Source organism: Mobula hypostoma, chromosome 15 (genome assembly GCF_963921235.1).
Source record: "Mobula hypostoma chromosome 15, sMobHyp1.1, whole genome shotgun sequence".
Lineage (NCBI taxonomy): Eukaryota > Metazoa > Chordata > Chondrichthyes > Myliobatiformes > Myliobatidae > Mobula > Mobula hypostoma.
The window spans coordinates 50,416,243-50,433,277 of NC_086111.1; the positions used below are offsets into that span (position 1 = coordinate 50,416,243).

Genomic DNA, 17,035 nt, shown 5'->3' on the forward strand with positions numbered 1-17,035 from the left:
CCAAAAATGACACACTATACCTTGGTACGGTATCATCATGGGCTTTTAATTTTTTTCCTCCTGTTCTCAAAACATCTTGCACTAAAGAGCAACAAGCCATTTTCCTTCTTAACACTTGGTGCACCTGCATGTTTACTGTCAATGACAGGTGCTCCAGGACAAGCAGTTCTTTTGACAATTAAATTTCCCAATCTGTTGCCATTAAAATTATATTCCACCTTTCTCTTATTCCTAGCAAGGTGAAATCCTGCATTTTAACTTCACCAAGTTAGTAACTCATGTACACTGTGTACTGTGCCTAGGAAACTCAATCAGTGCATAATTGACTCGGGTTGTAACCCCTTTCTGTGATGTTAGAGCACAGAAGGGTAGAGCACAGGAACAGGCACTTCTGTCCAAGATGTCTGTGCCGACTATGATGCCGATTTGCAACAATGGCATTTGCCTTTGCTAATGGTTTAAATCCTTCCATTCTCTATCTGTTTATCATGCCTCTTAAATTTTACTATTATACCTCTCTACCAAAGGAGGTGTAAGGTGCTATACAACAGATATTCTCTTAGTTATTTCTGCGTGTTGATAAAAGTCCTTTTGATTTAGTTTCATACCAAGAACAAGTGGGCATTACCTGATACAGTAGAACAAAGCAATTTTATTTTGTTTAAGTGTAAGCATCTGATATTATATTGAAATGCTGTATTATCAATGACAAAGCAAATGTTTTGAAATTTAACAAGGTGACCTCACTTTTGTTCCTTTCAGATATTTTTGTAGTAGTGAATTACAGGATAAATGTCACTTATTAACTTCTGTATGAGGAATAGAGCTTTTGTAATGGCCAGTCATGTAATTTGTGGCTTATCTGACCGCAGTCATTTCATGCATGATCAGAAATTTAAGATTTCAGAAAGATTCAATAATATAACTATGGTAGCACTCTGAATGTAAAAATAAGGTTACAGCTCCTCCTAGCGTCTAGTAGAGACCTTCCATATGTGCAAATGAACTGCACATCAATTATAAAGTAACTGCAGCATTTCTTTTAAAATCTGTGATTTAACAATGCAATAATGGACTGTCCATATGATTCTATTTTGTCATAAATTTTAGTGATGAATTCTACATTTCTGATTGTTATCCAAAAAGAATTGATTAAAAAGGTGAATTGGAACTGTAATTGATTTGAAATATTAAACATTGATAGGGAAGAGAACATGGATATTTTGTTACAAATAATATAGTTGTTGAAGGATTTACTAAGTCTGAGATGTTAATATTTTCATTTGTGTGAAGAAATGTTCATGTATGTTCTATACATGGAAATAGAATGTAAGCTGCCCTTTTCATTTTAGGATACAGACATACATTTCTCTCTTGCACTGTGGGCTTCATTGGCAATGTTACCTTTTACTGTGCATTTCCATTTAGTTCCTTCTTAAATCACTGCTGTTCGTGTGATGAAAGTACTCTCGCAATTGTGTCAGACATGTAATTCCAGTCTCCTGACCCATTGACATTGAAGAAACAGGGAAAAATGTTCAAGTGAGTTTATTGTATGACTCAGAGTAGCTTTGAGGTTATTGCTTTGCAATGTCCTTTTTGCGCTTGTCCTGTGTGGTGGAAATTGTAAGTTTAGGAAAGCATTGTGATAGACACAGTTGTGATTTGCCACTTTACAATGTATAGGTAGCAAATGTTATTTCAATACTTCACCAGAAATGTGCATCAATAAGAGGGGTGATTGATAAGTTCATGGCCTAGGGTAGAAGGAGTCAATTTTAGAAAACCTGGCACATTTATTTTTCAGCATAGTCCCCTCCTATATTTACACGCTTAGTCCAGCGGTCGTGGAGCATATGGATCCCTTCTTTGTAGAAGTCAGCATCTTGAACCTCCAGGAGTGGTCCACAGCAGGGGTGGTTCGTGGCCTAAGGTAGAAGGAGAAGAGTTATACAGCTCTCGTTACATGCACATGCAGTTCAACTCTTTGAGTGGTTATGCAGAAGGTTTGAAGTTAATAACTCATCTCCTTCTACCTTAGGCCACAAACTTATCAATCACCCCTGCTGTGGACCACTTCTGGAGGTTCAAGATGCCGACTTCTACAAAGAAGGGATCCATATGCTCCACGACCGCTGTTATCAGGGGAACTCCAAATTCTGACTCACTTGTGAAACCACCCCTGAGTCCTAGATCATGATTTCTGGCCCAACAAAATCAGAAAAGATACCCCAATATATTCACAGGCTTCACAAGGCAGAGACAGATAAACTCTTTGATATTTTGTCTCATCACAGCCTGTCTTTTTTTCGAACACATCCTGTGTCCATTAACACAGTGTTCAGCATATCCTCATAAATCATTTAGACATTGTAAAGGTCACTCCTCATCCATTAGTCTACCAATATTTTGGACACAACAATCCTTTGAACTTATAAAATCATATTGTCAACTATCAAAACTCTTGACATACATACAGAACCCACATTCTGAGAGTTCAGAAAGAGGTAAATTGTCATTTTGGCCTTACAGACATTCATCCAGTGTTTTACAAAATCTAATATAACACATTTCTTGTGTGATAATTAATATTCACTTAGCTGAAAACTAGACAAATATCTTGTTTCAAGTTTTCTGGACAGAAGAATTTGCCTTTTTCATTTGATCATCATGTCTTTAGCTGAGAGTCTTTGTAAAAGAGAACACGCTCAATTTTGCAATATGTAGTTGTGGTAAGTTTTTGTCTTCTCATTCCCTTATTTTTCTATTGTAATTGATAACAATGTTTTTATTCCCTTTTAATAAACTATTGCAGAATTTTGTTGCTCTAAATGCCTGTGAAGCAACTCCAGTAACTAATTTCATTTGAAAGATAATGAGCTTCCCACTTCCAGTCACCAGAGAGATCATGCAATTAGAAATTGAATAAACTCATCTCGCTATAACTCAGCCCAGGACAAAGGCTAGAATTTTATATTCATTCTTTTATATTTCATAAGTCCTTTAGGAGTATCTGTCTCCAGACTTCCCTTGCTTGATTAAAAAAAGTATCAGTTTAAAAGAATCTTTACATGTCATTACCTCACAAATGTTCCTGTCTTTTACAGCCTGTCAATCAAGGCCATCACTACCAGAATGAAATGCTTTTGACCCTGTCTCAGAAAAAAATGAATCCTCTTCTTCTTTCAAATCCACGGTACGTTCAGATAATGACTGTACATTTCAAATTTTCATTAGTACTATCAAAGCTTCATCTTAATGTGTTGCTGCATTCATGCTGATGTGTCAATTATTCCTACACTGCTACCACAATGTACATTGGTATCCTTCAGTTAGTATTCTACATCCACTTCATGAATGTGCAATTTATCCCTGAGGAAATCTACAAAACATCAGGTTCGTTAAGTGTGTTTCTGATGTCATGACGTTGCAGTTTCAGCCATGTAACATTTCTTTTTCACTTTGTTAAATTGCTCCCTTGAAATTCCTCTTTGCTTTTGCTAATTATTTGCTCATATTGAAAAGCAAATTGCTGCAGATACTTTAAATCTGAAGTCAAAACAGATAATGTTGGAGATATTCAGCAGATTCCACAGCATCTGTAGAGAGAGAATCTGAGTTAATGTCTTGGAGTGATGACCTTTTATCAGAATTGAAAATTGTGTTATTCCTTTTCTGTCCTTTGTGAGGATCTTACTATTTACAGTTATTTTCATTGTGCTTTTAACTTTAGGATTGGCTACAAATTTTTTATTTATCAATTTTTCTTCCAACATCTTGTCGCCTTCACGTTTTTAATCACACAGCAAATGTACAAAAATATGTAGTTTGATCTGTTGTTTGCATTTATGCACTGCACCTTTACTGAAGCTAACACTTATATTGGAGTTCTATAAGTTTAGGACACTCTCAGAGAAAAGATACGAGGGGTGATTGATAAGTTCATGGCCTAAGATAGAAGAAGTCAATTTTAGAAAACCTAGCACATTTGTTTTTCAACATAGTCCCCTCCTACATTTACACACTTAGTCCAGCGATCATGGAGCATATGAATTTGGACCTCCAGAAAGTGTCTACAGCGGGGGTGATTGATAAGTTCGTGACCTAAGGTAGAAGGAGATGAGTTATTAACCAAACTTTCTGCATAATCACTCAAAGAGTTGAACTGCATGTGCATGTAACGAGAGCTGTATAACTCATCTCCTTCTAGCTTAGGCCACAAAGATAGGGACATAAGATAAGATAGGGACATTGCAGGGAAAAATTCTGAAGTATACCTTGAGCTGAAGATCACAGTCTAAAAGGAGGCAGAGAAAGAGCAACATTTTTCTTTTAGGTTGCAAGTCTTCAGAACACCACCAAGAGTAGAGGAAAAAGATCCTTGAATATTTTTAAGTTGGAAATAGACTTTTGATCAGCAATAGGGTGAGATGTTATGGTGGAGTTGTAGGAATGCAGAGTTAAGGTTTCAGTTAGATAAGCCATGATCTCATTAAGTGTGGGAGCAAGCTCAAGGTGCTGAGTGTTATACTTCTGCACCTAATTCACATATCCTATGTCCACAACATCAGGTGAAGCAGGCTTTACCAAATCAAGATTATTATTAGTTGCACGGATTTTCAGCGAAGTGATTCTAAATCTGCAGTTGATATTAGCATTATCTGTTAATATCACAAAGAATTTGCTCATTCTTAATACTGAGGAATGAAAAAACGTTCAAATATTTGGCATGAAGAGGAGCTGGTCTTTATAGACCTGGTTGGTAACAATCATAATATTGGCTTGCCTGGGGGAAATGCCTTGGTCTTTTTGCAAATGTTTGTTTAATATTTAATACTTTTTCTTTCCAACACCATTATGAGAAATCTCTGTAACAGTTAAAGCTGCGCATTCAGCACATTTTAAGTCTATAATATAACTGGTAAGGTATGAAGTGTTTGGAACTTTGATCTCTGTTACTGAAATCATCCTGTGTTCACTAACCTCATTACATGCTTGTGGTGATGCATATGTAAAGTTTATGATAATTACTGCAGCTCCAAATATTCCACCTGCTGTTACATCCAGCTGCAATGAATTAGGCCACTATGGCTAAAATGCCAATTAAGTTAAATATTAGAGTAGATGTTGATTAAAATAACATGTATTTTTGTGCATTTGGGACTATTTAATAGTACAGAATGAAACAGTAAGTGGAATCATTTTATACTTTGATATATTTATAGTGTTGTATAACCAGTATATTGGAGATCTGTATTGATTTAAAAGTGCCATACACAATGCTCTTTTGCAAACCAAGTGATTTGGAAAATATCACGGTTAGCCAATTACACTACTTAATTGACTTGATTATATAGAAGGTGGTTGCAATTAATAGCGACAGAGTGTTTCTGCATTATCTATGTAAATTACTGGGGATAATACTCCTGGAGCACCAGGATTAAGAGGATGGCTGTGAGCGTGGATAGTTGTGCTGTTGGGTATGTGCCTGTGAGTGTTGACGTGTATGCAGTAAACAGTTTGGTCAAGGTATGCAACTGGAGCCAGACTTGAGTGTACGTAGGGAAAAGGCAGGGTATAATGGTTGATGGATGGGGCACTGAGGGAGGGTGGAAGGAGGTCAAAAAGCAGAATGATGGTGGATGATAAAGAGAAAAAAAATCAGGGACAAAAAAAATTAAGAGGAAGAGTGGATGGATTGGGGAAGGAATGGGGAGAAGGCATTGCACCAAGATGTTTGTGCCTGTGTCCACCTTAAGTACCTATTTGCACGTGCATGTTTAAAAGCTCCCACACAAGCACCAATCTATTTGTGAATATTAATTATTTAGGTGAGAAAATCTTGATATTTCTTGCCACTAGATCAAATGAATGCATTAGATGATTTGCGTCAACTGCTTCATGTTAAAATAATTCACACATACACACACATGCACGCATGCATGCGCCCTTCTACTCAATGTCAAGCTCAGGATCTGGATCATTAAATCTGCATGATCAGCCTTGACAGCAACACATTGGACCTTCAGTATGCTGTATTATTATGATTATGAGGACAGGCAGCCCCCTTTTATTGTCATTTAGTAATGCATGATAAAATGTTTTTCCAGAGTGATATCACGAAAACACATGACAAACCGACTTAAAAACTAACAAAAACCAGATAATTATAACATATAGTTACAACAGTGCAAAGCAATACCGTAATTTGATAAGAACGGACATGGCACAGTAAAAGTCTCAAAGTCTCTCGAAAGTCGCATCATCTCACGCAGACAGTAAAATTTAAGTGTTGGTGTTCAAATGCTCTTGTGTACAAATCATTCACATTACTATGCAGACAAAGCAAACAATTTGGGATGCAAATAATATCATGTCCTTCATTACAAGTCTCAAATTAAAAAGTTTTGCTGAAATTATGCAGGGCCCTGTTGAAGTAACACCTGAAAGATTATATTTAAAAATGATCTCTCTGTTTGAGGAAAGATGTATTATAAAAGAGGGTGCACACAGAAGTTTTATCAGATTGATTGCTGAAAGGGGGCTTTTGTCCAAGAAGACTGGGTCTGCAGTTTCAAAGAATGAGAGGTTATTTCACTGATAAATTCAGAACTCTTACAGGTTGTGATGGAGTAGATGGAGGGATGATACCTCCCTTGGCTAAGTTGGCTAGAACTGAGGCCACAAAAGACAGATGGGATTTTTTTTTGCCTAGAGTTTAATGAATTCTTCAACCAAGAGGACGGTGCGGGATCGGTTGCAGGGTATATTCAAGGCAGGAGCTGATAGCTTTTTCAAAGTTCTAAGTAAATTTATTATCAAAGTATGCATATGTTACCATATACAACCTTGAGATTAATTTTCTTGCAGGCAATTCAGCAAATAAAAAGAAATACAGTAGAATTTTATGAAAAGCCATACAAAGACATGCAAACAACCAACGTGCAAATGGAAGTAATACTGAGAACGTGATTGTAAATAGTCATTGAAAGTGAGTAGGTTGCAGAATCAGTTCAGAATCGTTGTAAATGAAGTCACCCATACAGGTTCAAAAGCCTGGTGATTGTAGTCTAATAACTGGTGGTATGAGACCTAAGGCTTCTGTACATCCTGTCCAGTGGCCAGCAGCGAGAAGAGAGCATGGCCTGCATGGTGGAGGTCTTTGATGATGGATGCTGCTTTCTTGTGCCAGCACTCCATGTCAATGTACTCAGTAGTGGGGAGGGATTTGTGTGTGATATCCACCACTTTCTGTAGACATTTCCATTCCTGGACATTGATGTTTCCATACCAGGCCATGCTGCATGCAGTTAGAATACTTCCTACTGTAAATTTATAGACATTTGTCAAATGTTTTGGTGATCTGCTGAATCTACTCAAACTAATAAGAAAGTGGAGCATTGTTGTACCTTATTTGTGATGACACTTACAAGTTGGTCTCAGGAAAGAACCTCTGATATGTTAACATCAAGGAAATTAAACCCACTGACCCTCTTCACTTCTGTTCCCCTGATGAGGATTGGCTTATGGACCTCAGGCTTCTTCCTCCTGTAGTTGATAATCAGCTCCCTGAACTTGCTGACATTGAGTGAGAGGTTGTTATTGAGGCACCACTCAACCAGATTTCCAATCTCCCTCCTATATGCTGATTTGTTACCACCTTTGATTGCCAGTAGTGTCATCAGCAAACTCAAATACAGCCAGACAACCATAGGTATAAAGTGAGTAGAGCAGGGGGCTGAGCACACAGCCTTGTGGTGCACCTGTACCGATGGTGAGTATGCCAGTAAGGAAATCAAGGCTCTAATTGTACAGGGGGGTTTCAAGGCCCAGGTCCTAGACCTTAGTGATGAGTTTCAAGGGAAGATAGTTTTTGGTTTTTGGATGTAAATGGAATCGAGAATTATAGACCCTCTACAGGAAGGTGACATTCTGGTAAAAACAAGATGACAAATAAACTCTTCTCAGGCTTCCAGCCAGGTACTGGTATCCATTACTGTATAGCTGACATTTCAGTGACAAATTCCACCCTCTTCATCAGTCTAATAACTGTTTGTGAATCTGGTGGTATGAGACCCAAGGCCGAATGACCCAAGGCTTCTGTATCTTCTGCCCAATGACAGCAGTGAGAAGAGAGCATGACCTGCATGGTGAAGGTCCTTGATGATGGATGCTGCTTTCTTGTGCCTGCACTCCATGTCAATGTACTCAATGGTGGGAAAGGATCTGCACATGATTTCCCTGATGAAGGTGGCAGAGTTTGTCATCAGAACATTGGTTATAATCAATATCTGTACTTGGCTGGAAGCCCAGGTTAGAGTTTATTCAAGATCAGCTATGATATTATTTGAATGACAGAGTAGATACAAGAGGATAAATAGCTTATATCTGCCTTTATTTCTTAACTTCCTAAGCTTAAGGTCATAGTTAAGTCAGTTGTCAGTGTTTCTTTTAGCTGTTTTGAGAGTGGAACTTGTTTTGCTCTCCCCCACCCCCTCGCTACAGCATTATACACAAGGTTCTGCGACTGCACAGACCTCTCCATTTGGGAATGTAATAGCACATATGAGCAAGGTGACATTGGCAGGTTCTCATTGGTCAATAGCAAGTATGTGAATCTATGTATGTCAGCTTGCTACTAAGTGCATTGGCAGCTTGCTGTTTGTAGCAAGTTCCAGCCCAATAAAGTTTATAATTCCATTTCAGATTTCCATTCTTTCAAAATCACCTGCCTTGTTTTAACTCTGAATCATACCTGTAATGTCTCAGTAAACGTCTCAGCCCTCAGACAGAATAGAATTTTACTGCCAGGGATCCTTATGCAAAACTGTTCATGGTCCAACAAAGTGCTTTTCTATTCATATTTTATATTCTATGGTATTTCTAGCTCACCCCCCATTCAAAGCTAGCAAATTGCTATTTATATTTTTTGGTTTAAAATTTAACATGGTGTTTGATGTATGGATATGCTGAGTGATGAAGAGCTTGTCAGTGTCAGCATCAACCACCTCCAGATTAATTCCACCACAGTAAATGTAAAATTAGCCATTTTTTGCACTGTTGCAATAAGCAGTTACAAACTTAACCTCCTTAGGATACTTCCTGTTACAGTACTTCCTTTCCCAACAATGATGATGTCTCCAAGGAAGGTTCTCAATTAGTGGTGAGTTAAGGGATATTTCTATGCCTTAGAAAAAGCACATCTCTGACAGTTGGTCAGGGAGCTGCAATGCCAACTTTATTGAATATTTTTGTTAAGACTATCATTTAATTCAACCAACTTCCCTTGGCTTTTTTTTCACCAAACGAATCATTGAGTCCCCATGTATGAGTATGTAATTTAACTGGCAGTGTTACTACTGTGCAGCAAATCACACTCATTAACAAAGAGCATATGAGGCTTTTCAAGTTGTTGAACTGTTTCATTTACAAGATTTGATTGAATTTTAGCTGGAGGGATTTAACTACTATCCATTTAGATCATGATAACATATCTTGTATTATACCACAGCATGCAGTACCACTCGGTGTAGTCTCTATAAAAAGTAAACTTTGATGAACAAAGGCCTCTAATAAATTATGGACAACAGTGAAGCTGCATTTTTAAAGAACTAAGTTTAAACAGGCACCATCCTGTTTACCGATTACCAGTAAATGAGCTGATGTAGGAAGAGGCATGGCAAAGCACTTCACGCCTATCGGATCTTCTGCCATGTGAGATTCCCAGCACTTACCAAGTTCTGGACAACCACAGGGCAAGAAGTGTCAGCAGCCAGAGGCAACTGCGCTCTGGCAATGGATGATGTCATTGCTGTCAATCTGCAAGGCAAAGTGCATTTCATGATATGACCACCCCACATCTCTAAAGAGTACACTAAATGAAAAAAATTAATGATTACAGGCTGACAGAAAATAAGAGTAGAGGCATGAGGGAACATGATGGCAGAGAAATTAAAAGTTAGAACCAGACAAAATAGAAGTTTGACCTTGCTGAGTGGTATATCCCTAAATGCAGTGAATAATAAAAGTGAGTTAGAGACATAGATGTACGTGGAAATGTAATTTAGAGGAACAAGGCCAAAAGCTTAACATTCCTGGTTACAAAATTTCAGACAAGGTAGAGAGGGGGATAAATAAAAGAGTTTGGTGGCAATATTGGTTAAAGAAACAATCACAGCTTTGCAAAAGAGTATACTAGAAGGATCATCAAAGAAGTTCACATGGGTTGAACTAAAGAATAAAAGAGCAGCAATCACGCTATTGGGAGTGTACTCTAGACTCTAATAAGTCTAAGAGAGATAGAAAAATAAATTTGTAATCAGGTTCCTAACATGTGTAAAACAATTAGGGCTTAAAAGTGGATGATTTCAGTGAACCTGGCATTAACTCAGATATAGTTGGTGTAAATACATGCAACTCAGGAATGTGTTTATCTCAAGTCAAGTCAAGTTTATTGTCATTGGCACTGTGAGGTACTAGTACAATGACATATTTGATTACTGCTTTAACACAGACACATCCATTCAGATAACAGACAAAATAAGCAGTGACCACTTTATTAGGTATACCTCTACACTTGCTCATTAATGCACTTATCTAATCAGCCAATCATATGGCAACAACACAATACATAAAAACATGCAGACATGGTCAAGAGCTTCAGTTGTTGTTCAGACCAAACATCAGAATGGGGAAGAAATGTGATAAAAGTAACTTTGACTGTGGAATGATTGTTGGTGCCAGACAGGGTGGTTTGAGTATCTCAGAAACTGCTGATCTCCTGGGATTTTCATGCACAACAGTCTCTAGAGTTTATAGACAATAGTGCATAATATTAAAAAAAATCCAGTGAGCAGTATTTCTATGGAGGAGAAAGCCTCATTAATGAGTGAGGTTAGAAGGGGATGGCCAGACTGGTTTAAGCTGACAGGAAGGCAACAGTCATAATAGTGGTGTGCAGAAGAGCATCTCTCAATTTATAACACGTCAAACTTTGAAATGGATGGGCTACAGCAGCAGAAGCCCACACTGGATTCCACTCCTGTACCCAATGAAGTGGATACTGAGTGTATATAATTTATGCGACAAATGAACAAGACAGTGAAGAGAACAAAAGTACTGTGCAATGCAAGACATTAATGCAAAAAAAAAGAAGCAAAGGCATTGTGTAGCAAGAGCTGGACTGTCATATTCCAATGCTGAAATAGGATTAGAGTCATTCAAATTGTTTAAAAGTCCTGATTGTTGTACGAAAAACAGCTATTCCTGAACCTGGATATGTGGGACTTCAGGCTTCTATACCCCCTGCCTGACGGTAAGAGATGGAAGTAGCCATGACCCAAATAGTGAGGATCCTTGATAACAGATACCAGCTTTTTAGAATAGAGCCTCATCTAAACGTGGTCAGTGACGGGAAAGACTGTGCCATCATGGTCTGGGCTATGTCCATCAATCTTTTCATCCCCTTCTGTTCCTCTTCATTGGAATTTCTGTACCAGGGCACAGTGCAACTGGCCAGGATATTTTCAATATTGCATCTGTAGAAATTTATTGGAGTAGATGGTGAAATGTCAGATCTCCTTAAGCTATCGCTGCCCTTTTGAAGCAGGTGGGAACCGCAGACCATAGATGCAAGTGGTTGAAGATGTCGTTCAATACACCAACCATTTGGCCTGCATACTGTAGGTCAGCGCTTGACCAGGTATGCTGTCTGGGCTGTTTGCTTTTCATGGGTTTATCCTCTTAAAGGTTACTCTGACATTGGCCTCGAAGGCTGAGATTACAGGGTCATCAGGAGCTATAGGGGCGTTCATGTAGATGTGTCATTGTTCTCCCTTCCAAGCATGCATGAAAGGCAATGAGCTCATTTGGAGATGATACATCATTGCCACTTACTGTATCCTCCCTGGTTTTACCTTGAAGGTAGTGATAATGTGCAAGCTCTACCACAGCTGCCCAACATCCATTTGTAACTCCACTGGAGTCCAGAATTGTTTCTTTGCAGTCACAGTGGCAGTCTGAAGGTTGTATCTGGATTTCTTGGATGACTCTTGTTCACCAGTCATAAAACCACAGATTTAGCCTTCAGCAGATTACAAATCTCCTGGTTCAGCCAGGGCTTCTGGCTGGGGAAGTCTCGGAATTTTTTTGTAGGTGCACACTTGTCATGCAGTTCTTCATAAAAGTTATTTGGTTTAAGTTGGTGATAACTGTGACATATCCATATGGGACCACTGACAAATCCTTGAACATGGAAGCAGTCCTGTATTCACTCCTCTCCCTGCACTAATCCAGCTCTTCATAGTTCTCGCCACCATTTTTGTGCTCTCAGATGTTCATCAGGATCATTTTGTTTCTCTTGCCACTTAATCTAGATTGAAAAGTGACTGGTTAATATCTGTGGGTTGTGGGAGGAAGCTGGAAGATGGCAAAAACCCATGTGCAAACTCCACTTAAATGCACCTTAGATCAAGATTTAATCTATGTGCCAAAACTATCAGATAGCAGCACTGTGTCTCCCTTATTCTTAAAATGAGCCAGGCATATTCAGAAAATAGTCAGCCCAACTGAGCTGTTGTTCCAACACCATGCAAGCTGTAATTCTCTCTAGTGTCATCAACTTGCCTGCTTCACCTTTTTAGAATTTGACTGATATTGTGTTTACACAGCTTTGCGCTGTCTCCATGTTTTTCAGGCTATAATCTTGCACAACGATTGAGATTTGGTTTTGTTAGTAAGTATTGTTTCACTTTATACTATCATTGTTAACCATTATTAGAAGTGTATTAAAATTCTAGAAGTGATCATTAGTAGTAACACCAGCTTTCTTTAAAAGACACACATAAACTGTTGGAAGAACTCAGCAGGTCAGGCAGCATCTATGGATGGAAATGAGCAAGCAGGTAATGTCTCAAGCCAAGCCCTTGCTCAGGACCAGAAAAGAAGGGGGAATACACCAGAATAAAGATGATGTGGCTTGGTTGGGGGGGGGGGTGGAGGTGGAGAAGGAGGATAGCTAGAAAGTGATAGGTGAAGCCAGGTGGGTGGGAAAGGTAAAGGATTGGAGAGGAAGGAATCTTCTCACCTGCCTATCACCTCCCCTTGGTGTCCCTCCTTCTTCCCTGTCTCCTATGGTCCAGTCCCCTTCCTCTCCAGCCCTTTTCCATTCTCTCCCATCTAGCTTCACTGTGAGACTGTGAGGAAGGACAGGCAGAATATAGGACAAGGTTGCATTCAGTGGATGTGGTGAAATGTAACATAGAGGCAAAATCAAAAAGGGTGATGAATGCAGGACTGAAGGTGTTATATTTGAATGTACGCAGTATAGGGAAAAAGGTCAATGACCTTGAAGTGCAGTTAGCAACTGGCAGGTATGACATTCTGGGCATCACTAAGACATGTCTGAAAGGAGTAAAAGGAGATCATAGTTGGGAGTTTAACATCCAAGGATACACCTAACATAGAAAGGACTGGCAGGTAGGCAGAGGGGATGGTGTGGTTTTATTGGTAAAAAATATTTAATAAAATCCTTAGAAGGTGACATAGGCTCGGAAGATGTAGAATCCTTGTGGGTAGAGTTAAAGAAACTGCAAGGTTAGAGAGGTCCTGATGGGAATTATATATAGATCCCTTTTAGTGGCAGGGAGTAGCCAAGATGGGGGTATAAATTTCAGTGGCAAATATAAAAGGCATGTAAAAAGGGCAATGTTACAATAGTCATGGAGAATTTCAATATGCAGGTAAATTGGGAAAATCAGGTTGGTGCAGGATCCCAAGAGAGAGAATTTTTTGAAGGCCTACAAGATAGCTTTTTAGAGCAGCTTGTGATTGAGCCCACAAGGGAAAAGGCAATTTTGGGTTTGGTGTTGTGTAATGTACCAGATGTTATTAGGGAGTTAAGATAAGGAATCCTAAGGAGGCAGTGATCATAATATGACATAATTCATCCTGCAATTTTAGAGGGAGAAACTAAAGTCAGATATATCAATATTACAGTGGAGTAAAGAAATTATAGAGGTACGAGAGAGGAGCTTGCCAAAGTTGATTGGAAAGGGACATTATTGGGGATGATGGCAGAGCAGCAATGACTGGAGTTTCTGGGGACAATTCAGAAGGCACAGGATAAACACATCCCAAAGATGAAGAAATATTTTAAAGGGAGGATAAGGCAACCATGGCTGACAAAGGAAATCAAAGACAGTATAAAAGCAAAAGAGAGAGCATATTATATAGCAAAAATTAGTGGGAAGTTAGAAGATTGGGACGCTATTAAAAATCAACAGAAGGCAACTAAAAAAAACTGTAAGGAAATTAAAGATAAAATATGAAGTTAAGTTTGCCAGTAATATCAAAGAGGATACCAAAAGCTTTTTCAGATATTGTAAGAGTGAAAGTGAAGTGAGAATGAATATTGGACCACTGGAAAAATGGTAGTAATGGGGGACAAAGAAATGGCAAACAAACTTAGCAAGTTTTTTGAATCAGTCTTCACTGTGAAGACTCTAGCAGTATGTCAGAAATTTTCAAGAGTGTCAGGGGAAAGAAATGAGTGTAGTTGCGAATACTAAGGAGAAAGTGCTTGGGAAGCTAAAAGGTCAGAAGGTAGATAAGCCACCTGGACCAGATGGGCTACACCACAAGGTACTGATAAAAGTGGCTGAAAAGGTTGTGGAGGCATTAATGATTTCAAGAATCACTAGATTCTGGAATGGTTTTGAAGGAATGGAAAATTGCAAATGTCTCTCCACTCTTTAAGAAGGGAGAGAGGCAGAAGAAAGGAAATATGGGCCAGTTAACCTGACTTCAGTGTTTGGAAAAAATCCATTATTAAGGATAAGGTTTCGGGTTACTTGAAGGCGCATGATAAAGTAGGCCAAATTCGGCATGGTTTCCTTAAGGGGAAAACCTCCCTGACAAATCTGTTGGAATTCTTTGAGGAAATAACAGACATGTGTAAAGGACATTGTTTACTTGGATTTTCAGAAGGCCTTTGATTAGATGCCACACATGAGGCAGCTTAACAAGATAAGAGCCCATGGTATAACAGGAAAGATACTAGCACAGATAAAAGATTGGCTGACTGGCAGGAGGCAAAGAGTCAGAATAAAAAGGGCCTATTATGGTTTGATGCTCGTGACAAGTGGTGTTCTGCAGGGCTCGGTATTAGGTCCATTCCCTTTTACATTATATGTCAAAGATCTGAAGAACAGAATTGATGGTTTTGTGGCCAATTTGTGGATGATACAAAAATAGGTGGAGGGGCAGATGGTGTTGAGACAGCAAGGAGGCTGAAGAAGAACTTGGAAGATGAGGAGAATGGGCAAAGAAGTGTCAGATGGAATATACTGTAGGGAAGTATATGGTTCTGCACTTTGTTAGAAGGAATAAGGGTGTAGACTATTTTCTAAATGGAGAGAAAATTCAAAAATCTGAGGTACTGAGGCACTTGGGACTCCTCGTGCAGCATCCCCCAAAGGTTAACTTGCAAGTTAAGTCAGTGGTAAGGAAGACAATGTTAGCCTTCCTTTCAAGAGGACTATAATATAAGAGCAAGAATGAGATACTGAGGCCTTATAAGGCATTGATCAGATTGCACTTGGAGTATTGTGAGCAGTTTTGGGCCCCTTATCTGAGAAAAGATGTGGTGCATTGGAGAGGGTCCAGAGGAGGTTCAAAAGAATTATACGGGGAAATGAAAAGGTTAATGTATGTGAAGTGCTTGATGGCTCTGGGCCTGTACTTAGTGGAATTTAAAAGAATGAGGTGGGATCTCATTGAAACCTATCAAATATGGAAAGGCCGTGAGAGAGTACATGTGGAGAGATTGTTTCCTGCAGTAGGTTAGTTTAGGATCAGAGGGACAGCCTCAGAATAAAGGGACGTCCATTTAGAACAAAGATAAGAAGGAATTTCTTTAGCCAGGGGACGCTGAACCTGTGGAATTCATTGCCACAGATGAATGTGGAGGCCAAGTCATTAAGTATATTTAAAGTAGAGGTCGATCGGTTCTTGGTTAGTACAAGCATCTAAGGTTATGAGGAGAATGCAGGAGAACAGAGTTAAGAGGGATAATAAATCAGCCATGATGGAAGAGCAGAACAGACTCGATGGGCCATGTGGCCTAATTCTGTTCCTATTTCTTATGTCTTCTGGTCTGACCTTTCTTTGTGGGCAGAGCTACATTGTGACCAAGGCAAAAAAGATGGTGTTTGAACAAGGACTGCAACTGGATCCCTAACATCCTCATCAGGAAACCACAGTTAGTGTGGATGGGAAATAACATCTCCTCGCCAAAACACAATGCCACCACACTTCAAGGATGCTTGCTTAACCCAGTACTCTACTGTCTCTGCACCCATGACTATGTGGCTGCGCACAACTCGGACACCATCCTTAAATTTGTCAATAACACAAATGTTTGTCAAGGCTCAGACGGGGAGGTTTACAGGAGTAAGATAGATCATCTGGTGTCACAACAACAATCTTGCACTAGTTAGCAAAATCAAGGAATTCATTGTGTCTCCTGAAAGGGGAAGTCGAGGGAACTCATCAGTCCTGTACCAGTCGTCATCGAGGAAACAGCAGTGGGCAGAGTTACTAGTTTCAGTTCCTGGGTGTCAACATCTCTGATGAACTAACCTGGGCACAACATATTGATGCAATTACAAAGATATAATAATAATGCTTTATTGATCCCGAGCACGAAACACTTTCATTACAGCAGCAACATTTAAAATCACACTCACCAGTATGCTTAACTAACAATAGAAACATAGAAACAAAGAAAACCTGCAGCACAATACAGGCCCTTTGGCCCACAAAGTTGTACCGAACATGTCCCTACCTTAGAAATTACTAGGGTTACCCATAGCCCTCTATTTTTCTAAGCTCCATGTACCTATCCAAAAGTCTCTTAAAAGACCCTATCATATCTGCCTCCAGCACCGTTGCCGGCAGCCCATTCCACGCACTTACCACTCTCTGCATAAAAAAATTTACCCCTGACATCTCCTCTGTACCTACTCCCAAGCATCTT

The 17,035-nt window shown here is 39.2% G+C and overlaps 1 protein-coding gene across 7 annotated transcripts in view; it reads left to right on the forward strand.

Moving 5' to 3' along the window:
• Nucleotides 1-17,035, forward strand: part of cfap20dc (CFAP20 domain containing) — a 488,877-nt gene that overhangs the window by 396,008 nt on the left and 75,834 nt on the right. For 5 of the 7 annotated variants that reach the window (XM_063067989.1, XM_063067990.1, XM_063067994.1 and 2 more), the window contains one exon: nt 3,108-3,196. The exons of 1 other annotated variant lie outside the window; for it this stretch is intronic. In XM_063067989.1, coding sequence (XP_062924059.1) covers nt 3,108-3,196 — 89 coding nt within the window. Of the gene's footprint in view, nt 1-1,428; nt 1,543-3,107; nt 3,197-17,035 lie in introns of those variants that run through there. One more of the 7 variants, XR_010020441.1, reaches the window with a different exon arrangement.